At 42.9% G+C, this 27,396-nt stretch overlaps 1 protein-coding gene across 3 annotated transcripts in view; it reads right to left on the reverse strand.

Moving 5' to 3' along the window:
* Window positions 1–27,396, reverse strand: part of LOC138299526 (phospholipid-transporting ATPase ABCA1-like) — a 2,649,159-nt gene that overhangs the window by 239,547 nt on the left and 2,382,216 nt on the right. For all 3 annotated transcript variants that reach the window (XM_069237840.1, XM_069237822.1, XM_069237830.1), the window contains one exon: window positions 9,302–9,405. In XM_069237840.1, the coding sequence (XP_069093941.1) occupies window positions 9,302–9,405 (104 nt within the window). The remainder of the gene's footprint in view (window positions 1–9,301; window positions 9,406–27,396) is intronic.

The following is a 27,396-nucleotide window of genomic DNA, read 5'->3' on the forward strand; positions in this document are numbered from 1 at the left end:
ATTCTTTGTTAAATCAGAGTTAAATTAGAGTAAGCCTATTTCTGTAACTTTACAATCTTCCACCAATGGGTTTTGTGAACTGGTCCCTGCAGAAAAGAAACTTCTGCTTTTAGTCACTGCCCTGTCCACAGGGTGTGTGGTTTGATAAACAATTTACTGCATTACAAGTGTTCCTTCTCTTGTCAAAGGCAAAGGTTTTACAGACTGCTTTCATAGAACTGTCTGAGCACAAGAGTAGGCAGTCGGCACTGGTGTTTTGTTGTAGTCTAGAACATTCCAGGACCAGTAGTTCTTAATCAGACACTTGATATGCAACCTTTACCCAAGGTCCAATTTTTGTGATGTGGAGGATGTGTATATTTTTCTGAAGACCACTTTCTCAGTAGGCAGCTGACATCCATCAGCCCATGCAGTATTTTGGTCTCACAGTCTTTTTTATTGGCTGTCTGGGTGTATCCTTCTGGTTTAATGAAAAACTACAGTTTATATAAAATCTATGGTTAATCACCATGCACTCAAATGGTCTCCTTTGTGGGTGCCTGCAGCTCTACTTTAATTCCTTCTGAGTTGTTTCTCTTCCATGACACTCTGAAGCTGGTCACATAGTGAGTACCCATGGTGGCTCTTCTGTCCTGCTACTGGGACTCAGCACACACCATTAGAGTGCCAGGCTGCTTTGATGACTGTAGTCACTAAACGCACAATACATATTTCAATAACTCTTTCCACAGTTGCTAGGTCACTGCTTCTTTGCTGCCTGTCTACTGGTTCTGCTTTAACTGCTTCTGTGCCGGGGACGTAATGGTTACATCCAGTGGCACAGTGTTGCTGTGCAGAGGACGTAACCAGTAGGTCCCGGCACCGGAGCTCGGAGGGAGCGCTGGCCTCCCCCCACACCCCAATGGCAGGGCTGGAAGGAGAACCGCTTCCCCTTCAACCCCTGACCTCAAACCCCTCCCCCCCCCAGTGACGTCTGATGACATCAGCACACGATCACGTGTTGACCTCATCAGAGGTCACCTCCCATCGTGCTGGAAGCATGCTTCCAGCGTAATGCGGAAGAGAAATGCTCAGCATTTCTCTTCCGTTAGGAAGGAGGGGGCAGGCAGAGGCATGAAAGGAAAGGAAATTAGATCGGGCAGCAGAAATGCCCATTAGACACCAGGGATTTATTTTTCAGACTTACTCATAAGGGGAGCAGCCCCTTGGGCAAGGGCCGCTCCCCAGGGGGCCAACTTATTTTGAGGCCATTTCTGCCCCCCCGGGCTAATATACGTAGGCGAAACCCCCTACACACCAGGGATAAACTTTTTTTTTTAATTTTATTTTTTTAAATGGGGGATCGACCCCTTAGGCAAGAGCGACCCCTTAGGCAAGGGTCGCTCCCCGGGGGGCCAAATTATTTTTAGGCCATTTCACCTAATATAATTAGGCCGATCTTCCCCCGGGGGGGGGGCAGAAACCACTAGACACCAGGGATTTTGTTCTTTTTTATACTTACGAATAAGGGGAGCGGACCCTTGGGCAAGGGCCGCTCCCCAGGGGGGCAAAATATTTTTAGGCCTTTTCTGTCCCCCCCCTGGGGCAGATTGGCTTATTATAATTAGGCCGATCTGACCCCGGGGGGGGCAGAAACCTCTAGACACCAGGGATATATATATATATTGTTTTTTTTACTTTATGTTTTTATGTATGGGGAGAGACCCCTTAGGCAAGCTTTGCTCCCCTGAGGGGCAAATTGTAGTTAGGCCAATCTGCCCCCAAGGGGGGCAAAAACCACTAGACACTAGGGAATTTGTTTTTTTTATACTTGCGCATAAGAGGAGCGGCCCCTTGGGTGAGGGCTGCTCCCCAGAGGGGCTAAATATTTTTAGGCCTTTTCTGCCCCCGTGGGGGCAGATCGGCATATTATAATTAGGCCGATCTACCCCCAGGGGGACAGAAACCCCTAGTACACCAGGGATATTTTTTTTGTTTACTTTATGTTTTTATGTATGGGGAGTGACCCCTTAGGCAAGGGTTGCTCCCCTGGGGGGCAAATTGTATTTAGGCCATTTCTGCCCCCCCTTGGGGGCAGATCGACCTATTTTTGTTAGACCAATCTGCCCCCAAGGGGGGCAGAAACCACTAGACACCAGGGATTTAATTTTTTTTGCATCAATTTCATGCAAGGGGAGCGACCCCTAGGCAAGGGTCATTCCACTGGGGGGCAACTTTATTATGGGCCATTTCTGCCCTACTTCAGGGCAGAAACCACTAGGCACCGGGGATTTTGTTTTCCGCCAATTTCACACAAGGTGCGCGACCGCTTAGGTAAGGGTCGCTCCCCTGGGGGGGCAAATTTATTTAAGGCCATTTCTTCTCCCCTTGGGGGCAGATCGGACTATTTCTATTAGGCTGATCTGCCCCGGGGGGGCAGAAACCACCGAGGCACCAGGGATTGGTGTGAGTGTATGTGTGGGTTTTGTTTGGGGGGGCAGCCCCTTGGGCAAGGATCGCTCCCCATGGGGGCACATTACTGTTGGCCATATATGACACCCTTGGGGTCGATCAGCCTATTTTTGGAAGGCCCATATGCCCCCAAGGGGGGCAGAAAGCCCACCAGAGACCAGGGAAGATTTATTTTTCAAAATAAGAAGGTGGGGGTACGGCCATGCCCCCACCCCAAATAAATTGGGCCAAAGTTGTTCTGCCCCCCAGTGGGCAGGTGGGGCAATTACCCCCGATCCACACCCCGGAGGGAGCAGAAAGTCTGCCAGATGTCTGGTTATGCCCCCACCCCAACTGAAGGGGCTAACAGTCTTTCAGCTCTCCCCCCGCACACTAATACATCTTATCCCACGGCAAGCAAGAGGACATTTGATTATTTTGAGTTTTGGTTTTACATTTGGGCCATGAGAGCTTGGCTAACTCTCAAAATTGTTCCACTTGGAATGGTGAGGGCTGCACTTTTTGGACTTTGGGACGCTGCCATGTAGAAAAATCCACAAGGCCTAGACACATCTGAAAACTAAACATCTGGTTGATTCCAGGGTGGTGTGCTTCACATGCACGCGCACCATTTTCTTACCCACAATGCCCTGCAAACTTCCAACTTTGCTGGAAATCACAAATTTTTTCCACTTTTTTGTGATGGAACCTCCTGGAATCTGCAGGAATCCACAAAATTCCAACCACCCAGGATTGTCTCATCTATACCGATAAAAATACTGCTGCACTTGCCATCCTAAAAATGTTTTTTTTTTCAAACTGCCCTTTTGGACCCGCTTCGGTTCCCCCTCAATTTCGACATGTTTTTGGCTCTTCCCAGTCATAGGCACTTGGCCCACCTACACCAGTAAGTTATCATTTTTACTGGGAGACTGAGGGGAACGTTGGGTGATGAGAAATTCTTCCCGGTGCGCTGATCCCACACAGAAATGTGGGAAAAATTTCCTTTTTTAGCTAAATTTTAGGTTTGCTGAGGATTCTGGGTAAGAAAACATTGGGTGATCCACGCACGTCACACCTCTCTGGACTCCCTCAGGTGTCTAGTTTTCAGAAATGTCTGGGTTTGGTAAATTTCCGTAGATGGCTGCTGAGCCCAGGACCAAAAACGCAGGTGCCCCCCCTTCCGCAAAAACAGGTAGTTTTGTATTTGTTATTTTTGTTGTGTCCAGATAGTGTTTTGGGATATTTCCTTTCGCGGGAACTGGGCCTACCCTTACAAGTGAGGTACCATTTTTATCGGGAGACTAGGGGGAACGCTGGGTGGAAGGAAATTTGTGGCTCCTCTGAGATTCCAGAACTTTCTGTCACCGAAATATGAGGAAAAAGTGTTTTTGTGGTCAAATTATGAAGTTTGCAAAGGATTCTGGGTAATAGAACCTGGTCAGAGCCCCACAAGTCACCCCATATTGAATTCCCCTAGGTGTCTAGTTTTCAGAAATGTGCAGGTTTGGTAGGTTTCCCTAGGTGCCGACTGAGCTAGAGGCCAAAATCCACAGCTAGGCACTTTGCAAAAAAAGCTCTGTTTTCTTTCGAAAAATGTGATGTGTCCACGTTGTGTTTTGGGGCATTTCCTGTTGCGGGAACTAGGGCTACCCACACAAGTGAGGTACCATTTTTATCAGGAGACTCGGGGGAACGCTGCGTGGAAGGAAATTTGTGGCTCCTCTCAGATTCCAGAACTTTCTGTCACCGAAATTTGAGGAAAAGGTGTTTTTTTTTAACCAAATTTTGAGGTTTGCAAAGGACTCTGGGTAACAGAACCTGGTGAGAGCCCCACAAGTCACCCCATCTTGGATTCCCCTAGGTGTCTAGTTTTTAAAAATGTTCAGGTTTTGTAGGTTTACCCAGGTGCCGGCTGGGCTAGAGGCCAAAATCCACAGCTAGGCACTTTGCAAAAAACAGCTCTTTTTTTCTTGGGAAAATGTGATGTGTCCATGTTGTGGTTTGGGGCATTTCCTGTCGAGGGCGCTAGGCCTACCCACACAAGTGAGGTACCATTTTTATCGGGAGACTTTGGGGAATGCTGGGTGGAAAGAAATTTGTGGCTCCTCTCAGATTCCAGAACTTTATGTCACCAAAATTTGAGGAAAAAGTGTTTTTTGGGCAAATTTTGAGGTTTGCAAAGGATTCTGGGTAACAGAACCTGGTGAAAGCCCCACAAGTCAAGCCATCTTGGATTCCCCTAGGGGTATAGTTTTCAAAGATGTGCAGGTTTGGTCGGTTTCCCTAGGTGCCGGCTGAGCTAGAGGCCAAAATCCACAGCTAAGCACTTTGCAAAAAACAGCTCTGTTTTCTTTGGGAAAATATGATGTGTCCACGTTGTGTTTTGGGGTATTTCCTGTTGCGTGATCTAGGCCTACCCACCCAAGTGAGGCACCATTTTTATCGGGAGGCTTGGGAGAATGCGGGGTGGAAGGAAATTTGAGCCTCCTCTCAGATTCCAGAACTTTCTGTCACCGAAACTAGAGGAAAAGGTGTTTTTTTTACCACATTTTGAGGTTTGCAAAGGATTCTGGGTAACAGAACCTGGTGAGAGCCCCACAGGTCACCTCAACTTAGGTACCCCTAGGTGTCTAGTTTAAAAATATTTGCAGGTTTTGTAGGTTTCCCTAGGTGCCGGCTGAGCTAGATGACAACATCCACAGCTAGGCACTTTGCAAAAAACAGGTCTGTTTTCGTTGGGAAAATGTGATGTGTCCACGTTGTGTTTTGGGGCATTTGTTGTTGCTGGCGCTAGGCCTACCCACACAAGTGAGGTACCATTTTTATCTGGAGACATTGGGGAACTCTGGGTAGAAGGAAATGTGTGGATCCTCTCAGATTCGAGAACTTTCTGTCATCGAAATGTGAGGAAAAAGTGTTTTTTTTTGCCATATTTTGAGGTTTGCAAAGGATTCTGGGTTACAGAACCTGGTGACAGCCCCACAAGTCACCCCATCTTGGATTCCCCTAGGTGTCTAGTTTTAAAAAATGTGCAGGTTTGGTAGGTTTCCCTAGGTGCCGGCTGATCAAGAGGCCAAAATCCACAGCTAGGCACTTTGCAAAAAACAGGTCTGTTTTCTTTGGGAAAATGTGATGTGTCCACGTTGGGTTTTGAGGCATTTCTTGTTGCGGGCGCTAGGCCCACCCACACAAGTGAGGTACCATTTTTATCGGGAGATGTGGGGGAACGCTGGGTGGAAGGAAATTGGTGGATCCCCTCAGATTCCAGAAATTTCTGTCACCGGAATTTGAGGAAAAAGTGTTTTTTGACAAAATATTGAGGTTTGCAAAGGATTCTGGGTAAAGGAACCTGGTGAGAGCCACACAAGTCACCCCGTCTTGGATTCCCCTAGGTGTCTAGTTTTCAAAAATGCACACATGTGGTAGGTTTCCCAGGTGCCGGCTGAGCTAGAGACCAAAATCTACAGCTAGGAACTTTGCAAAAAACATGTCAGATTTCAATGTAAAAATGTGATGTGTCCATGTTGCGTTTCCTGATGTGAGTATTAGGCCTACCCACACAAGTGAGGTACCAATTTATTTGTAGACTTAGGAGAACACAGAATAGCAAAACAAGTGTTATTGTCCCTTGTCTTTCTCCACACTTTTTCCTTCCAAATGTAAGACAGTGTATAAAAAAGACATCTATTTGAGAAATGCTTTGTAATTCACATGTCAGTATGGGGACCCCCGAATTTAGAGATGTGCAAATAACCACTGTTTCTCAACACCTTATCTTAAGCCCATTTTGGAAATACAAAGGTTTTCTTGATACCTTTTTTTTCACTTTTTATATTTCCGCAAATGAATTGCTGTGTAGCTGGTATAAAATGAAAACCCATTGCAAGGTGCATCTCCTTTATTGGCTCTGGGTACCTAGGGTTCTTGATGAACCTACAAACCCTATATATCCAAGCAATCAGAAGAGTCCAGCAGATGTAACGGTATATTGCTTTAATAAATCGGACATCACAGGAAAAAGTTACAGAGTAAAACGTGGAGAAAAATGGCTGTTTTTTTCTCCTCAATTTCAATATTTTTTTAATTCAACTGTTATTTTCCGTAGGAAGACCTTGTAGGATCTACACAAATGACCCCTTGCGGAATTCAGATTTATTTTTATTTTTCAAAAGTGTTTAGCTTTCCAGGATTCAGCCTTGGTTTCACACCTATTTCTGTCACTAACCGGAAGGAGGCTGAAAACACAAAAAGTAGTAAAATGGGGTATGTCTCAGTAAAATGCCAAAATTGTGGTGAAAAGTTAGGTTTTCTGATTCACGTCTGCCTGTTTCTGAAAGCTGGGAAGATGGTGATTTTAGCATGGCAAACCCTTTGTTGATGCCATTTTCAGGGTAAAACCACAAGCCTTCTTCTGCAGCCCTTTTCTTCATTTTTGGGAAAAAAACTACATTTCTGCTGTATTTTGGCTAATTTCTTGTTCTCCTCCAGGGGAACCCACAAACTCTGGGTAGCCCTAGAATCCCTTGGATGTTGGGAAAAAAAGGATACAAATTTGGCATGGATAGCTTATGTGGACAAAAATTTATGAGGGCCTAAGCGCAAACTGTCCCAAATAGCCAAAAAAAAGGCTCGGCACAGGAGGGGAAAAGGCCTGGCAGCGAAGGGGTTAATATCCACTCAGTAGCTTCTCTCCCGGGATGCCGCTCACAAAGTGAACACGCCTGGTGGTTTATTATCCCTGCAGCACGCATCTAATGCCATTTGCATATTGTGAGCTCAGTTTGCATGTTTTTTTAAAAACAAAATTGAACCCTTAATTACTCCCCGACACAGTTTGGTGTTTAAATTATATCCATGTTTTTATTTGGATACTCATATGATTTTGGTGACGCTTGATTTGCATCTGACAGTGTCACCCATCATGCTGTATTGACTTTCTCCATATCCTTCAACAGTGCCCTTGAACTATCTGCATGACATTGTGGAAGGTCATTGTGTGTGAGAAGTGATGGGCAACAGATAATGGATGTCTTGAATGACAACAGTCCCTTTGCTTGGAGTGACCTGTAGGGTATCCATGGTCACAGAGTCATCACCATGCCACGTACCTTATCGCACCTGTGTTGACATAGGTTTTCCTATTTTAAGATACAGGATATGTGGCAAATGACCTGTGAAACCTGTTATATATATATTCTATAAACACTTACATCTATACTTAGACCTCTCTTCTGGTTATAACAACTTTTGAACAGTTTCATCAGTTGCCTAGCAAGGCATTCTATCCAGGGAGGGTTAATGAGGTCATTGAGAGGTTGTGTACTTGGTAATATGCTTACACTATAGTATGATAATACTGAATCTGGGGTTAGGTCTGCACCTATGTCTGACAGAATAGAGATGATTGCTCAGAGAGCCGTTCACAGATATTTGTATCATGTTTATATAATTATTTATCCATTTGGGTGGGCACGCTTATACAGAGCTCTGGCATGTCCCTTTGTGGCCACTTCACATCATTATGTGGTGAACGAAACAGTTTGGTTAGAAACAGTACTGAAGGGATGTTATTGGAATTTTCCTACAGTCATTTTATCCTCCTTCTGTGGCAAACATTTTGGACACGTAGTAGGTGTTAAAACTAATGTTGGAGCTTTATTTAATCCGAATCCCAATCATACTTCTTATTATCCATCAGTCTCATAATTTTGCACCTACCTTTACTCTATAGAAGCAGACAAAGGCATGCAAAAAAGAAAATGAATCCTAGAAATCCATGATGTTAAGCCATATCTTTGTGGTCCAGATGGTCACCATGTGAAGCCTATTCCATTCTCCCTACTAAAGCACCAGAACCACCTGATCTTCTGTAGGCAGCTGGGGACATGATCATTGACACTTGGCCTGATTCATAATTCTCTCTGCAATACGTAAGTTTCACCAAGGCGCAAACACAAACAAATGATCCTGATTCACTGAATAGCTAGCTGTCAATATTAATGTTCAAAAACGAAGTTGCAACTTCTGAATATCTAGCATTTCAGTAGTTTGCTTATGCTGGTGGTCAGATAGGGTCCCAGTGGTTTCTCTGAAAGGTTGTGTGTGGTTCAGTATAGCCCCATAAAGGCTTAATTGGCGTAAGAAAGCTTTACAAAACTTTAGAAAACAAGCAAGCAAATCAATACATTATTGGCTGTCGCCATCTAACTTTTGTTCCTTCCCAATGTATCGTGTATTTGAGTACTGTACTTCAGTAAATTAAACCATTGCCCAACCAGGACTGCCCACCAGCCCTTGAATTTGTTGTTTTGTAAACAGAGAATGGAAAATGGATGTGATCTACTAAATATCCAGTGTTTTTTATTTTTTATTTGAATATGATTGTTGGAATTATGTAAAGTGCTAGTAACTGCCCTTAGAGTATCCTTGGATGGTAATCTGTAGATTTGCAGTGTAGATTCCATTGGATCGGTGGTCGTTCAACCATGGAATGTGTATCAAAAATATGGTAAAGCCTTAAAGAACAGTCAATAAAGTCGAGGGTGATAAAGCCATGCTGTCAGTTACCACAACTGAGGAAGAATGTCTCTTGAGTGTATTTATGACGGGTTGTCACGATTGGAACATGTAGAGTATGAAGCACCTACACCCTCAAAAATGCTTGCAAAGTAGCTAGTCTTAGAAAATATAGTGACCTCTCTCTGAGTTTCTTGTGCATATGTGTTTGGTTTAGCTTGGCTTACATTTTTACTCTTGCTCATTTCGAGATGAATCAGGGCTACCTTTGTTTACACTAATGCATGCTCTTAATTGCGACTTTCTCAAATACAAGGCTTGGCAAAAGGAACATTAATAATCTATAAAGTACCTGTGAGAAGTCAAAATGACAGACCGACCCTCTCTGATTATGCTCAGTATGCAATCCCATAAAAAGCGACGGGCTTTGGGGTCCATTCCTGTTGTTGGTTCATCCTGAAAAGCAAGGAGAAATTATATATTTCAGATCTGGACAGAAAATGGACTTTAACATAAAGACACTCAATTAGAGAAGGTGGATTTTCATAAAAGTAGCAAATGAGTGGGTAGTGTATTTGAGAGATTTACCCTGAGACATCTTAATGGTATGACATCAAACGATAAAAGGAAGAGAGGAAAGAGAAAAACATTTGCATACCCGAAAATTACCAACACAACTCTAAAGTAAAGCACAATGACCCTTCGGACACTTTCAAGTAAGCGTGAAATTTGAACTGCATTTACCACGATGCAAAGGGGCGAACTCGACTAGAAAAACTTCGGACACTTTCAAGTAAGCGTGAAATTTGAACTGCATTTACCAGGATGCAAAGGGGCGAACTCGACTGGGATGTGAGGCAGTGTGCTCCCAACCCGCCTTCCTGTTAAAAGGCTCCCTTGAGCCATCGAGCTGACGAGCTCTGGAGACGCACCTGTGAGCCTGTGAGTGGTACTAGACCTGAGACAATTTTGGCAGCATTTCCAGCAACCCCAGATATTTTTTGATGCCTTCTACTCTCTACTGATGAGGGGCAACTACCCCGAAACACGTGTATAGAGATGAACAGCAATGACTGCACTAACTTTAGTGAAAAACTTCGGACACTTTCAAGTAAGCGTGAAATTTGAACTGCATTTACCAGGATGCAAAGGGGCGAACTCGACTGGGATGTGAGGCAGTGTGCTCCCAACCCGCCTTCCTGACCCTGTGGAAGGTGACGGATTAAGCTAAGAGACAATAGCTGCTGCCAACCGATTCGACTGTGTGAAGTACAGTGGCATAGTGCGATCCCCTGCAGCTCCCGTAGTGCAGGGAGACCAGGCAAAAGTGTTTTAAACTGGGAAAAAATGCTTGCTTTTGTTTTGTAGATCCACCATATCAAGTATTGGATTTTTGCATAGTGCTCAACATCTTGTCTTGTGACACGTGCTGACGAAAACGTGTTACAAAGTCAAATGCAGCAGTTTGGATATGGCGATTTCTGCTAAAGAAGAGTCATCGCAGCACTGTATTACCGTGAACAATGCCTCACAGGCCCTCGTCCATTAGGTTTCACAGCCACCTCTCTGTGTCAGCTGTGTAAGATCAAAGGATACACTAACCTCCCTGCAGCCACACCCCTGCTCTGATGACTTCCCGCGCAGCACATGCAGATCACTGGGTGCTGCCGAGCTACCAGATGATTGCTGAACGAAGGGTGACGTGTCAATTCCAGTGCCTCATGAGTACCGGTACTCACCTTGCTCGAGGAAAAGTGCCGGTACTCAGTGGGAGAAAATGAAAAAGTGCCGGTAAGTACCGGCCCATTTAAAGCACTGGTGGGGGGCAAGGTTCGTTAAGCCACTGGTGGGATAGGGACTGAAAATGCCCGGTTTTGAAGCCAAGTGTGCTGGAAACATGAAACAGCTAGATGGAGTAAAGAGCTCTAACATACTAGGAAAGTCTCGAGCTCGTCCACGTTGGCTGGATACCATGAAAGGCTCTGCGCTAATGGCAGAGTTCCTTGAACTGAGTGCTTGCTTACCCCTGCATTTCGGGCACTGTGCTACTTCGGAATCCGACTGGCAGAATGATCCAGATAGCAGGAGCTGCTGTACTTAATACTAGTAAAATTAGAGTCTTCCTCAGCTGGGTCTCTCATGTGCTCGTGTACGGAAAACTCATAAGTAAATAACAGGTAGTCACAACCGGGCTACCTGACACCCAAACTGCAACTCTTTGCTCAAACAGCAACCAAGACGATTGACCTTGTAACGGAAGACTGCGCTTGCCTCAGTTCAACAGGCCAGGCTCTGCTCTGGGGACTTAAGTGGTGCCTCTAATGTAGCACAACAAGGGTGAAACTGTCGTGGTGCTAGGGACGTGGCCTAGCAGTTCGGGCTGGACAGTTTGCACTGAAGCAGGACAAGGGCTGATTTGCATGCGGGTTGAACTCCTTCTGTAACAGGCTAATTATCAGTGACAGAGGGATAGAATGTGGCGTCTAACTATCAGAAGCCCTAACTATGTCATTAAGGAAAAAGAGTGGAAAAGCTGATATCAGTTTTCTCCTCCATCTGCTATTCAGCTTTGTACAGCTGTTAATGTTTTAATGAGTGGATTCAGGCGATAATGTGGCAGTGCTACACCCTTTCAGATTGGGAGTCTTGAATGGCCACAGAAAAAAAGAACAGAGGGAGAAAGCACCAAGAAAGGTACATTAATTTTCTTAAGCATTTATGTCAAATCATTTCGAGATATAAGAATACAAGACAAGGAATATGTATTTGTAAACCGTGATTGTAACGCAATAGAGATAAGCAGGTGTCATCGGTGATGGTCAAAGGTCACCGCTGGCATCATGTTATTGAGGGATCTGCTGTTTTCATTGCCTAAGTTAAATTTGGGTAAATTTAGAGCATAAAACCACTGACATATCATTTATAATAATAATTATAATCACAAAATGTGCCTAAAATGCGATTTTAATTATTGTTATGCTCGAAAATACTTAGGGGCAGATTTAAGGAAAGTGGCGCTGCACCCAGTTCAGCACCACTTTCCTTGCTCCCCTTAGGGCCCTCCTATCGTCACCATGTATGTACTGTATTAAAAATATAGTGCACCATGGCGCAGGGAAGGGGGCAATAGCGTCATTATTTTACACTATTGATGTACTCTGCAGGAGTAGTGATGACATTTTGGTGCTACACCTGCAGAGTACATAGGGGGCCAATTATAAATAATGGTATGCCCCCTTTTAATGCCAAGTACCCAAAAAATGGCGCAAGGAAATCTCTTTGATTTCCTTGCGCCATTTGTACAGCCCCCCTTACGAGGGAATGACTCCTTTGCATAGATTGTGCCTGGCACAGGCATAATGTGGCGCAAGGCTTTACAATGCATTCATTGCGCCACTTTGTAAATATGGTGTGGGGAAAATGCCACTTTAGCGCTGCCTAGGCGTAAAAAATGATGCCACAGCAGTGCTAAGATGACACTAGGGGCTCTTAAATATGCCCCTTTGCCTTTGTAGCTTAATGCATTCACAGAGCTCTCGATGTCATCGTAGATAGTCACATGATAAGATACAGTTTCTTATGCACATGTTATATACAACTATATATATTTTTTTAAATCCAAGAATAGACCACTAATGTGCATGATGGATTGCCACATTTGACCTTCGTATTGAAGTCTCCAATCTTAACAGGTATTGTTATTAGAAACTGTTAGAAAAATAGGGGGAAATGCCTTAAAGTACAATGAAGAAACTAATAAAACAGAAGAGAATTAGTGAAAATGCGAGGGCAAGATTATAATGCTCTTATGGTCACCTGAAAAAGCACATCAGATATTTACAAATATGAGAATTCAAGTTGTTCTATGTGAGGAAAATGCCAAGTACTGATGTCTTCACTGGCTATTGAATGTGTGCCTCAAACCACCAACAATCAATAAAACAAATTAAGGGCTCACTTTTGCTTGGGGTCGACAGCTTTGATTTTCTTGGCATCAGGGTAGATAACTCTTCTTGATGATCTTCACAACTATTTAAGAGTGGTACTGATTTGGTATGTGGAATCTCTGGGTTACTTAAAAGTAAATAACTGCTCCTAGATTAATATTTCCAGCTAATGAGATTTATCGTGCCAAAGTTCAGAGTGCTGCCTTGTGCAGGGTGGAAATCTGGGAGCATGATATTTAAAAGAACTGACAGTAAGTGAGAATACCTTTATAAGATCCATGTTTAGCCTACCTTAAAGTACACCTACAGTTCTATTTTTTTTTTAATAGGGTTAAAGCGTTTAGGTGATATTGCTGCTTTAAGACCATTACGTTCAAACTGCAAATGGTATTTCCGCCACAGTGAAAAGCAACTTTTCTAACTTTTCAGTGTTTAACATAGGTAAGTTGCTTCTTTCTTAGCTATTATTTGTTGCTTTTGCATCATGTTAAATGCAGAAAACAGGTCCCTGGAGCTAACAAGTTGCCCTGGTGTGTGACCACTTTTCAGCCTTTCTAACATCCAACCTAACGGCATAATGGACCTAAACTGACTTTGTCCATGGTGTAAAAATGACATATCTTTTTATATTATGTCAATTGCAGATGAAACAATATTGTTTAGGGTGTAAATGCAGCTGGGCAAAGTGTTCATACCATTATCTACAACGGCTAGAGCCTTCTGAACATTTTCCTGATCTATTTGCCTCAACCGAGCAGTGGCTTCTTTTTGTGAAATTTTCCAAATCTCGTTATATATTGCAGCTAAGAAGTGCTTCGTGTGTGGTTTTCTAGAACCTAACAAGAAATCTTGAAAGTCTGCGTTTTCTGACAGGAAACAAAGGTGTTCTTTATTGGCTGCTAGTGTGGAAGATTTCAACCATTGTTAACATAGTTTGCCCATGCTGTATGTGGTGATGATACTGGAGTGTTGTTGTGAGGTGCAACAAGGGTCAGGTCTACTTGCTATAAAACCCCCTGTGGAGTTTACAAAGCACATATGAAAACCATTTATGTCCACTGGCCACAATGACCACCCATTTGGACCTGAAACTGTTGAATTAAATGTTCTATTTTGGACCCACCCATTGGGCTGTTCTTCAGTGATATTTAAAATCTTTTGCCCTTTGTCAAATTTAGCTGGTGACAGATTACTGGGTGCATTCAATTGCTTAATCTTTGCGAAACCAAAACAACTTATTTATTGGACAGTTTAATTAAAAAATATAATTTGCAACAGATTAAGACATGTTCTAAACAAAGCTTCCCATCCCTGTAGCTGCCAATTTCTAGGCACCCACATACTCTTTAAATTAATCGACTTCAACCAATATTTATAGCCTTCAATAGCCAATTGGGAAACAAAGGAATCAGAATAGATTAACTAGGAGCCTTTTAACAGGGCATTCTTTAATACCATAGGAGGCAGTTTAAAATAATACGACTCAGCATTCTTAACATCATGCCAAGTAAAATATAATAACTTTTCAACATATATAGAAATCCCTAATGGAGGAGTTGGACAGTGTTCCCATTGTGTGTAAGTGTAAACAGTTCTCGGGGTGCTGGTTTTATGTAGAAAGTGATATCCCAAATGATGGTAACAGAACATTCCCTCATAATTTGCTGTTGTTTGGTAAACATCTTCACTTTCAAATCCAGTATAAAATTCAAGCTCAGAAAGCATAGAATCAACTGTTTTCACACCCCAATCATCAGAGACCACCCCAGGTGTTATATCATTCATAGAGAGTTTGAATACATATGGAATTTGGATCATTTCTGATGGCCCGAATATATCAAAAATAACTTTATACCAAACAATCCCATCAGGATTCAGAAAAACTGAAATGTTCACTAGGGACACATCTCTTCGGACCTTATGTGAGGATGGGTATGGTTTCAAAACCTCATCCAGCAGTTCAACAACAGAGCGTCCAGGAAGAAAGTGCCCATGTATCAGCAGGAAGAAAACAATGAAAACCCATTCTAAAGAAGGAAGGCAAGCATAGTGAACAGGACCCGTAGATAACTCCATGGGTGAATCAGATAGTTAGTTTTAAGCCAATTGAATAGTTCACGTGCTCTTGATACAGATGCAGTTGAAAATGCTTAACAATTTGAAAAAGAATCATAGATGTCAGCAAAATATCCAGAAGCAGTTTATGCAAACGCTGGAGCCAGAGTGGCAGAAGAAGAACTGGCAGATGCATCCCTTGGTGGTTTGTAGTAAACAATTCCATCCGTTTGTGTTTAATTTGAGTAACAGCTCAGAACATTGGAATTTTTTTATAGCAGAAGCAGTAACAGGTTCAAATGAAAATGCATTTTCTACCCTCTCCAAGATCAAGGAAGTCTCATCACTGTTGGTTAAGTTTTGAAGAGGCACATCCGGACTGGTAGTGAGAGGGGTTTGGGAACTGCCCAGGAGTCCTTGTGGTCTAATGTGTAGGACTGGCCACATGGTGTAACTTGATATTGCCATTTGAAACAAAGCAGTTTTCTTTGGAACCAGGTAGCGGTGGTAGAATGACAATTCAGGTACCATGAATTCCCAGGACTGGAACCGGTGCTCGCTATGGAGGGCCAAATTCCTTTTTTACAGCAATCTTTTCATGCACTAGATCCCCAACCTTTTGAAATCCAGTTGGTGGAAGTTTTTGGTTAATCCCCCATTCCCAAGGTGGCAGCACATGCAGATGAGCTTTCATCACTGTACTGTTGTAATTCCTGCAAGTCAGTGACACATTCATTTATGTCAAAAGGTGTGTTTGCCGCCACTGTGCCAGGGTCATCAAGATCAGGGACATACATAGGTATGCCGAACAGAACCTCAATTGGGGTGCACCCTCCAAAGGACCTTCTGGGCAGAGTGTTTAGTGCTCTCTGGACTCCATGTAGGAGGGGTAGTCAACTATGACCCATATTTAGTACCCTTGCTGTTAAGGATTGCTTCAAGTCTCAGTTTTTCTGCTCCACCACTGCATTTCCCGTGGGATGATAGGGAGACAAGAAATGGTGTTGGGCACCCATTGCCACCATGGTATCCCTGAATGCCCTTGAGGCAAAAGCAGGGCCCTTGTGCGAATGGAATGCCACAACTGTATATGTTCAGATGAAGACTTGCAAATCTTTAATAACGGTTTGAGCGTCAGCTGATTGCTGTGGCCATACACAGAAATTTGGAGCAAGAATCAACAGCGACTCAAATATATTTGCATACACATTCAGGTGTTCGGGGACAACAATGGTCCAGGTGCATACATTGCAGTGGTTTGTTGGAAAATAATAGGGGTGTCTGCAGTGGGTGTTTCACAGTGGACCCTCTCATTGTGTTGGCAGATGTAACATCACAGGACATAATGTCTGGTCTGTTTGTACAGACCTGGCCACCCATAGTGTTATTGTAATAATGAAATTGTAGCCACCATACCTGCATGGGCAGAAGCAACCCCTTCATGTGCTGCTTTTATTAGATCTAATCTTTGAACTTGGTTGGGGATCACACAATCGCCCACCCCTGGTATCGTTGCCAATGCAACATTTTGAGCTCCTGGCAAGGGCGTGCTGTCAGCCAAGGCTTTCATAGCAGCGAGTGTTTCCTCATCCAACCTTGTACTAGAATGAGTAACCACAGCAACAGACTTGGCTGCTTCATCAATCAATGTGTTCCTGCAACATGTATTCCTACACGTTGATGGCCCGTTATATGTACTACAGGGGTATTTGGTAGTGTCTCCTTAAGTTTGGCTACCTTTCCCTACAGAAGTCTGTGTTTCATGGTGTTCCCTTTTGAATCTCTGAACCCATGCTGGTGCCAGTAATGCAGGTATTCATTAGAGTACTGGATACAATAATATGAATCACACACAATAAGTGTTAGAAGTTCAGGGTCCGAATGTTTCAGTGCCAATAATGGAGCCTTGAGCTCTGTCAATTATGCAGTGCAGTCCCCTACGGTCTGCATGTATGTATTTTTGGGGTGGAACTTGTCTCCCTCATGAATCCCCCTCACAGCGGTGCAAGTGGCAGAGAATTGCTGTTTTGAGCCTACCGCTGATTGTGCTGAACCATCAGTGTAAATATTCATTTGACATTGATCAAGAGGCAACATGTTTGTAGATTTTTGGTATTCAAGTTCATACTGAAGGAGCTCTTGGGTCTGAAGTTTTGGATCAAAAACATAATCAACATCAGTGGCAGTCAGAGAGGTGGCCCATTGGATCCAACATAGATGTAATGCTTTTGCGTTTGGAATGCTAGCTTTTGTCACAGCCTCTAAGGCTGGTATTGGGGTCATGACAACAATACGTTTCCCCTGGACCAGAAGTCTCTCTTTTATGACAACCATCTAAACAACTGTCAGAATTTTATCAGTGGGAGCAAAGTGTTGTTCAGCTGTTGAATCAAAATGTGATTTGTATGCTATGGAGATGGTATCACCTTCATTGAATGTTTCACAGGTCAACCCAATGGCCCCAGCAACTACTCTGATGACCAAGCTTGTTTTGTTATCTTGTGTATGTAGATATTTTGCTTTACGCATAACCTGCTGTAATGCTCTGAAAATGTGTGTGTGTTTAACCATCCAAAATTTACTTGAAAATTCTGAACGTATCCAGTCATAAAGTGGTTTTATGCATTGTGCATATTCTGAGATGTATGTTCTTCAAAAATTTAAAAAGCCCAACAATGATTGTAGCTTTTTGATAGTATTCAGTGACTGCAATAGTGCACACTTTTCTAGACAGTGGGGCACCAGGCTCTTTGCTTCATCTGATAACTTGAATCTCAAAAAATAGGACACTTAGAAAGGTAACTTTTGTTTTCTTGAAATTAAATTTGTAGCTTATTTCAGCGGAACCCACCACAATGCGGTCCACTCGTCCTAGATGTGTGGTAATCAATCAATCAATCAACTATTTATGGAGCATGACCTATTACCTGGTGGTTCTCAAGGCACTAGAAGGGGGACATAGGTCAGTCAAAAAGAGACAGGTCTTGAGGTCCCTCCTGAACTGAGCCAGCGACGGGGAGTGCCTGAGGTGGAGAAGCATTGTGTTCCAGGTTTTTGCGGCAAGGTAGGAGAAGGATCTTCCTCCAGCCATGTTCTTCTGGATCCTGGGAATGGTGGCGAGGGCCAGTTGAGCACAGCAGAGTTGCCTGGAGGGTGTGTATAAGGAGATGAGGTGGTTAAGGTAGGCAGATACGATGTTGTGAAGGGCCTTGTACATGTGTGTCAGGAGTTTGAAAGTGATGCGTATGTTGACAGGAAGCAAGTGAAGGTCTCTCAGGTAGGCAAAGATGTGGCGGGGGATATCCAGGATCAGTGTGGCCACTGCCTAATGTATTCTCTGGAGTCTTGTTTGGAGTTTCTTGTTGATTCTGGCATGGAGTGTGTTGCCATAATCAAGTTTACTGCTGACGAGTGCCTGGGTCACTGTTCCTCTCCGTCGATGGGGAGCCACTTGAAGATCTTCCAGAGCAGATGGAGAGTGTGGAAGCATGAGCATGAAACAGCATTGACTTGGTGGGCCATAGACAGTCAGAAGTCAAGAATGATGGCAAGGTTGCGTGCATGGTTGGTAGGAGATGGGGCAGTTCCGATGGCACTGGGCCACCAGGAGGCGTCCCAGGTGACTGGGGTGGGGCCCAGGATGAGGATCTGCATTGTGTCCAAGTTGAGCTTGAGGCAGCTGTCTCTCATCCAGTCAGCAACTGCCTTCATTCCATTGTGAAAGTTTCTTTTGACTGTCGATGGTTCGTCGATATTCAGATAGAGAATAAGCTGTGTGTAATCGGCCTATGAAATGATGTTGAGCCCGTGGTGTCTGACGATCTTGGCGAACGGGGTCATGTAGACATTGAAGAGGGTGGAGCTCAGGTTGGAGCCCTGAGGAATTCTGCAGCTGGTTTCCATCGGCATTGAGGTGGAAGGTGGGAACTTGACTCTCTGGGTGTGGCAGTTGAGGAAGGAATGGATCCACTCCAGAGCTTTACCTTGGATGCTGGTGTCATGTAGTCTGGTGTGCAAGGTGGTGTGGGAGATGGTGTTGAAGGCAATGAAGAGGTCGAGGAGGATGAGGGCAGCTGTTTCACCGAGGTCCAGTAGGGTGCAAATGTCATCCATGGCTGTTCGGAGTGCGGTTTTGGGCTGTGGTTGCTCCTGAATCCGGATTGAGAGGGGTCGTGGATGTGGTTGGTCCCAATGAACTAGGTGAGCTGTGTGTTGATCTTTCAATTACCTTGGCTGAAATAGTGAGCAGAGAGATTAGTCTGTTGTTTTCCAGCTCAGTTGGGCCCTGTGGAGGGTTTCTTCAGTAGGGGTTTTATCTCTGTGTGTTTCCAGACATGAGGGAACGTGGACGGTCTCGATGGAGCAGTTAATAGTACTGCATAGTATGCATAGTTCAAGTGTGATGGTGGCGCCGGCTTGATTGAAGATGTGGTGGGGGCATAGTAGTCGGTAAAATTTTCTTTGCCAGCCTTATGCACTAGCGCACTGAAAGCGGTCAGATCCCTGTTTTCAGGTGCTATTTTTGGCAGAAAAAAACTTTGGAAATACCCAAGGCTGTTTTATATTTTTTACCCAGTAAATTGTCGATCAGTGCTATGCTGTATGGATTTTGTATAGCAAATATGCGTGTGTGACTGTTTAATGTCCATAATCTAAGACCATTCTGTATGAATGGTCCGGCTTAGCTACGGGGAACAAAGGATTGTTCAATGGTGACATGTAGGGTTTGATTACACCCTGGTGCTTGTGTGAGTATTTCACTGCTGCTTTAGCTTCATCTTTAACAGGGTACTGTGGTTGTGGTAGTGGTGTTGATAGGTATTGAATGGTAGGGGGAGTGTTTGACCCAACCTACATGGTTGCGATACAACTCTGGGGTTTGTGCCAATGCCCAATCTACTGCATCAGCCTGTCTTAAATCTTCAGCAACAAGGACCGAGATAGACTGCATAATGATATCTTCCCTTAGTGAGAATTTATGGACACATTTTGGTGGCCAATCTTTCTATGTTAATAGGATGTTAATACATCACCTTAGTTTTTCCCAGAATATAACTCTAATCATGTGCTCTATGTCTTTCTCGATTTGTATTTTCACTTTGTAAACTCTATCTGGGAGAGAGACTCACACGTCCGTAGTTTCAACTTCTAAAAAGTCGTTAATTGCTGTCACATCTAGAAGCTCTTGAAGATTCCGGCAAACTATTATGACCGCTGCCCAGCTGTCTAGCAGAGTCAGTGCCCACATCATGTTCTTCAGTAAAGTGCCCATTATGTGTGGCACTTCTAGCCAAAATTGATGCCACTTTTTTCTTTTTAAAATGTGGTTTCTGTTTGGGAGCTTTCTTTTCCTTTTTTATGGAAGGTTCAGATGAGAGTTGCAAATCTTTTCTTGGTTTCACATACTCGTTTCATTGTTTGGAACACCCGCCTCACTCACTACATTTATCTGGTGAGGCCTGAAAGGAACGAGATTGGGGAATATCAATATATTGGTATTTATCAGGAGTTTTCAAACTATCCTACTTAGCAAATGATAGCTTTTCTCAGAAGTCTCTGAATGTGGAGAGTCTCCTCTTAGTTTTACATTATCTTTATTTTGTTTTTCTTTGTCCCAGCATTTTTTAGAACCCACAGCTGCTGATTGGTAGAATCCTTATTGGATTTACCTTGTACTTGCAGTTTACCTGGTCTGGCTCCCAGACTATTCCAACCTATACTGTTATAAGTCTCAGCGATAATCTTTGGCAGCTTACATTCTTGATAATGTACAGGAACATCCCGGAGCCACTGGTGTACTGCCAATGCTACTTCTTCCCCTTCAAGATTACTTAATATTATCGAGGATACTGTGACAAAGTTGCCCATTAATTGCATCCTCAGATCTAAGGCTGGGCCAGCCTCATATTCATCCTGAATTTGTTTTAACACTTCTGGAAGATTCACAAGTGTCAGTGTACCGTATGTGATAGTGTAGAGTGCAGCAAACACTGCACCCCAAATGGCACAGTTGTCTGCTGAGGGAACCATGCCAAACAACAAGCACATTGTGAGAATTCTGTGTTTATCTTGGGGTCCCATGTGGGGAAATACTTCTTCCAAAGCAATAATGTTTTGTGCTAACCAAAATGGAGTCTCTTCATGTTTGGTGAGTACTTTACCCATAATTGAATGCACAGTGGCAGGATTAATGCCTTCAGAGGCCACATGTGGTTGTGCTGGAGCGGCACGTCCTGGGGCAGTGTTCAAAGTCTGCATTACATATTTTATTAATTGTCTATATATTTCTACTAAATTAATATACAGGCATTGTACTTCTGCTACAACCATTGTGCCTATATTAGGGTGCAGTGTATAGGTAGCTAATTCTGGCCATGTAGAACCATCATTAGTTAAAGGACCTAGTCTAACATTCTGTGGAACGTGTGGTAGGGCTCCATCAAGACAATTTTGCTGCTCTTAGCCTTGATAAAATAGTGGTATTTCTAAATATGGGTATGTTTTGTATTGTTCTGGTGCATTTGCTGGAGTGTAATTATGAAACGCATGTGTTTTCTCATCTGCTGCTCGAAAGGTGACCTGAGAGTAAAAAATGTCTGTTCTGTATGCAGCATGAGCCTTAACGACAATTGTAACCTGTCCTCCCTCTTCTGTGAGACCACTATTTCCTAAGTGTGTTGTGAGGGGCAGTCTCTTGTTTGCTGCTATTACGAACCTGTTTTGGTAAGTCATTTTTTAAAGTGGAATTTAACTGTTCATAGATAGAAACACTAATCTGGAAGTTCCTTTTAAAGTTTCAAGCTTCAACAACATACAATGTCCAATAGCTAAGGAATAGCTGAGGAAGCTATTCCCTAATACCACAGATGTCTCTGTATAAGATAATTAGGGTGCCTTTTGCACGTAATGAGAAAGAGATTCTTGGAAAATCATAAAGGCAGTGCCTAACCAACGTTAGGCTATGGATACCCCAAGAATTAGATTTTTATCAGAAGGACCTAATTGAGGTTTTAAACCTGGATAACTCGAATTCCAATCTTGGTTCCACCACATATAATCTATCACACTGAGTCTAGGCATTGAAAAAAATATGGAGAAAAGCTTCTTCAATGAGGTGCGGAACGAGTGTAGTTGCTAAATCAGCTTTTTTACCACCAATAATTAAGATTTACTGTAGAAATGCTGAATTTGGAAGCCTTACTCCAGGGTTCCTATCCTTTAAATTGAAACTGGCAATCGAAACCTGCATGGATGTTATAAGACCCTATCATGTTTGTACCTTATATATTAAATTTTTAATAGGAATCTTGCATGTAGGCAAATTTTCTAGCAAATGAAAATCCAAGCAAGATCCACAGAATTTCTGTCCTCCTTGTTGGGACTCTGTAGAACGTATGATTGAACATTTGCTATTCTTTTGACCATTGTAAAAATGTGCACAAAGAACCTATGCTTAAACCTTGGCATTAGGTAATACGAAACAGCTTTTAGTATACTCCAGACAAATACTAAGTTGGTTATTGTATACTTTGTAAGCCAATATCTTTATGCCATTTGCCTAGTGAGGAAGCGTGTAGGGTATTCCTTATGAAATAAAAATCCTACTGTAATTTTTTAGCAATTTCATGGACCAGTAAATAGGTACTTATTAGGCTTTATGCTATAATTATGAATTTTATATGATTCTGATATTTAACAGATAAATATATTATTTCTTCGATCTGTATATAATTTTTACTTCTTCAACATTTGATTTGAATGCCTAATTAATTTATGTTTTATTCATTTTAAGTGATTATTTTGCATTGTACACCTCGATTTGTATGGTTATTTATTGTTATTTTACATTTGTACATGTTTTATGGGGTAATTACCTCAAAATAAACATTCTGAATGAATGAACAAAGGAAATCATAATTTGTTAAATTAATTTGTAAAAAACTTCACTTGTAGGGGAAAATAAATGTGTGCATTTGCTTTGCAGCTGGCTTAAGCTATCAAAATAACTATGCAGGCTTATCATAGTAGTTAGCAGCCAACCCCACATTGTAAAATCTGGTCTTACCAGAGAGCCATATAAAAGATATGGATCTTAGCAATTTGTTATTTGGGAAAAGGGAGCAGAATACAATTAAAAAGGTACGTCAGCTTGTGGAGAATGCTCATTTTAATCAAATTGACCCACCTATATATGGTTAGTGGGAGATCCTTCCATCTAATTAGTGGCTTATCAACATCTCTAGCAACCCTCTTCAAAATGTAAGCCAGGAATGCCTCTAGGTGTTGCATCATGGATGTGCCCAGATATTTAAATTCTAGCTTCATGTCCCCAGCTGCCAGGAATGTTCCGTTACAGTACGTCTGATTTACCTTTGTTCACAGAATATCCAGAGAAGGACCCAAACTGCTCTGCTAATTCCTCCACCATAGGAAATATCACATCAAGGTCTTCCATGAAAACAACAAGCTCATTGGCACACAAAGAGATCTTAGCGCTGAAACCCTCTGCTACAAGTGAATTACTTGCAGAACATCCCTCAGTGTTTGGGAAAACAGTTACATATAAAAAAGAAGAGGTGAAAGGGGACAACCTTGCCTAGTAACTCAGTGAATATCAAAACTCCTAATCAGTTCCCCATCCAACAGAATGTGATCTGATGGAAGTTCATAAAGCCTTTGCAAAGTGGAAATACAATTCGGGCTGAGCTGCAGCACTCTCAGAACCTCTCTCAAGTACTTCCAAAAAACTCAGTCAAAGCCTTTGGCTGCATCCAGTGTCAATACAGCCAAAGGTGCAGTAAAAGTAAGAGGAATATCAATTGTTCTGATACGGAGTTGTTTGAGCTCATGGATCTGTTGTCTGGGAACAAAATCTCTCTGGTCTGGGTGAATTAATTGGGAAGGTAGAGAAGGCATCCTACTTGCGAGAATGCTAGTAAACACCTTATAGTCGGTATTTAACAATGAAATCAGCCTGTATGAATCAACCTTCTTAGGATCCTTCACCGGCTTCAATATCAGCACCAAGGTAGCTTCCTTCCATGATTCAGGAATCTGCCCCCTCCAAAAATGCATAGCATTAAATACCTCTCCCCAAATTAGGATAATCACCTCCTTCTGCATTTTATATAATTTGGAAAGAATAGCTTCTGGGCCCGTTGAATTTCCATTTTTTGCAAGTTTCGAATGTTCCTTATGTTCCGTTTCAGTGATCATAGGAGCAAAAACTTTTTGCCCTTGATTCATGAGCCCTGGCAGACCCCTGTCTCTCAACCAACCCCTAAGCTTCTCTAAACCTGGCTTAAACACCTCTTTATAAAGAGAAGAAAATAGTGAGTAAATGATTTTCCATGTCAACTGCCCTTTCAGTAACTTCTCACTGTGAGCTTACAACCAATTCTTTAATAGTATTCCTTCCTCTCTCCGCTTTCCAGGCTAGTAATCCCCATATTCAAACAACCTAGCACAGTTCTCCTGCCATTTTTCCAGACACTTTCCTTCAAGCTTTATTTTATAACTGCTTCATGGCTCCGAGCTTGGGGGCAGATTTACAAGGTCCTTGCACCTCCTTGTGCCACATTAGAGTCATTTATTGTACATAATGTGGTGTTAGGTAGGCATTTTCGACGTGCCATCTTTACAAAGTGGCTCAATGCACAAGGTATAACGTATGCAAAGGGGGGCGTTCCCTGCAGAGAGGCTGAAAAAAATGACACAGTGAAATCTACAAGATTGCACTGTGTCATTTTTTCTGTCCTTTTTAACCCCTGCACATTGCAGGCGTTAAATTCACTGGCCCATTCAAACCTATTGGGCTCCCTAGTGATTTGCCGGACTAGTGCCACAATTAATGTGTCTAATCCAGCAAAGCACCACAAAAGGGTCATAAATTCTGACGCTATTGGGGTAACTTGTGCCTTTGTGCGCTGTATTGTAAATGCAGATTTACCATGGTTATGTTAGAAGGACTAAGGGTGGCGCATGAAAAGTAGCACATCAGGACTGATGCACCCCTTTCTTGTAGATCTGGCCTTTGATTTTTAACTCCTACATGCCCCCTTCAGTGTCTGGAGCATTTGCCCCTGCTCTATTCTAGAGGTCTGCTCTTGTACAAGCACCCCCAACTGGCTAAAATGTCGCTCAAGAGACCTCAGCTCATCTCTGGTCCTCTTGTTTTTTTAAGCTGCCTGATATGATAATGATAATCTCTGCAATGACGTGTATGTGGGCAGTATAACTTTATGCCTACTTATATTTGCATTGCGATGAGTATGTCTATTAGCCTGTGAGGATGGATGTCTGAACATATGAGTATGTGCAAACCTGCATGTGAGCAGGCTCTGTGTGTGCATCTGTGACATCTGCGTGACACACATTGTGCACCTCTGTGTGCATGCACATTTAAAAATCTAAAGTGCCTGGGTTTCACAATGCTTGTATGTGCCTCTGACTTTTACAAGAAGATACTTATTTCAAACACCATGTGCAAGTACCTAATTGTAATTTCTCATTTCTAGATGGAAGCCATGACCCCGCCTTGTGTATTACCCATCTGAATTTTCAAACCAACAAGCAATACTCTTGAAGTGTGACTTAAAGAGCATGTTCTGTTGTGCCTAGCTTACAACCATATTTTTCTAAGGTGCAAGACTGCAGTTTATGCAGAGTCTGAAGAGTGATTTCTGTGATCCGCACCTCTCACAAATTAAGCCTATTGTGAGTATTACCTGTCTATCACTTGCCTTAATTTTATGTGCTTGTAATGACATGCTACCTAAAAAGGTATGCCTAAAACGTGTATTACCTTTATCATTTTCTTCCATGGTGCGAACAATTTGGTTGGAATTAAAATAAAGTTAATTCCTCTCTCAGACTATGTTACACACATTAACGTTTTGGGCCATACTATCTTTGTCACCCTAAACTAAAGTATCCATCAATTGTTTAAACGAAATTCTTACTAGTGAACTGAAATGGATTATGGATATATGGGCAAAGATTGCCGTTATAAAAGGAGTTACTTTTTCGCAAAATTGCAAAACTCTCACAATGCCTTTAAGGGCCTGATTATGAAATCGGAGGAAGGGAGGACTTATCCACCGAACTTCTAATGGGGAGGTTGCCGCCATACTGGCTACCTCCCCACCAGACCCATTACATCTTTCCCGCTGGGCAGAAACTAAGGTTTCTGCCCATCAGCCCAGCAGGAAAGTGGTGGCAGTATTGTTGCTGGCTCATAATAGAGCCGGCTGCAGTGCTGCCAGCCGCAGTGTGAACCAGCACCCTCGAAATGCTCACTGTCTGCACAGGGTGCAGGGCAGGCGGACCCAAGCCACTTGAAACTGCCATGAAAAGGCTGGCAGAGAACCAGGTTGTAATCAGCAGAGCGACGATAAGTTCAGGTCTGCACTGGCTTATTCCGACCTGGACTGCCGTCAGGCCATCGGGAACATTGTTCCCGGTGGAGGCGGGAGTCTAAATTTGGTGGTCGAACCTCCAAACTGGCATGGGACCCATGTCTGGGCATACCTTTCTCACTGAAGGTGACAGAAGCAAAAAGAACAGATGATGGATGGAATGCTGAACAATGCAAACATTCACCCCCAGTCACAGAGATCTGGGTTTAATGCATTGTGTGTCTAGCCCTCCACGCCACCCCTGTTTGGACCACGCCATATGCAAATCAGTCTTGACCCTGTTCCCCACGGTAAACATCTTGTTCAGCATTCCATCCATTACTTGTTCTTTTTGCAACAATTGATTTAGGGGCACTTTTACAAAAGATGAATACATTTGCGTTCAAGGCCGGACTGGCTAGACTGGGCATTGGGTATTTCCCCAGGAGGCTGGAAGAGTGGGGCCACTTTTGTTTCTGTGAGGGCAGTTTTGTAGCAGTGCAGCACTTTTAAAAGCACTGCTGAGTTCCTTGTAAATCCAACAGATTTAAGACAACAGTCAAAGTGCCAAGATAACTCTGATGATTGATGTACCTGCTGGAGAGAGATCGGGGTTTTGTCTAGTGACAGTTTGGACTCATTTAAGGTAGCGCAAAGGGTTAATATTCCTGCTGCAAAGAATATGTGCTATGCAGATTAGAGAACAATATTCTCATATTCATAGCTCAGTGGAATACTGCTTGTGTCAGAGTAATCTTGATACTGTGCAGTTCCTGAGTTACAATCATAATCTAGCAAAGTGAGTTATGAACTGCCATCAAAGAACTGCATGCAAACTGCACAAGTTTGGTACAAGTTAGAAAGTTATGTTTTTCCCAGTTTTTAATTATCCTAACTTTGTTAAAAAGGGCTTGTTTGGGTAGAAATAAATTAATAATAAAGTCAACCCTAACCACTGAGTTACACTCTAAATCCTGAGTTTATGCTTTCCCAGACCAAATGCTACTTAAAAAATGCCTATCAGTTCGGATGATATGAATCCTACTCCC

Source organism: Pleurodeles waltl, chromosome 1_2, assembly GCF_031143425.1.
Source record: "Pleurodeles waltl isolate 20211129_DDA chromosome 1_2, aPleWal1.hap1.20221129, whole genome shotgun sequence".
In the NCBI taxonomy this organism is placed as follows: Eukaryota; Metazoa; Chordata; class Amphibia; order Caudata; family Salamandridae; genus Pleurodeles; species Pleurodeles waltl.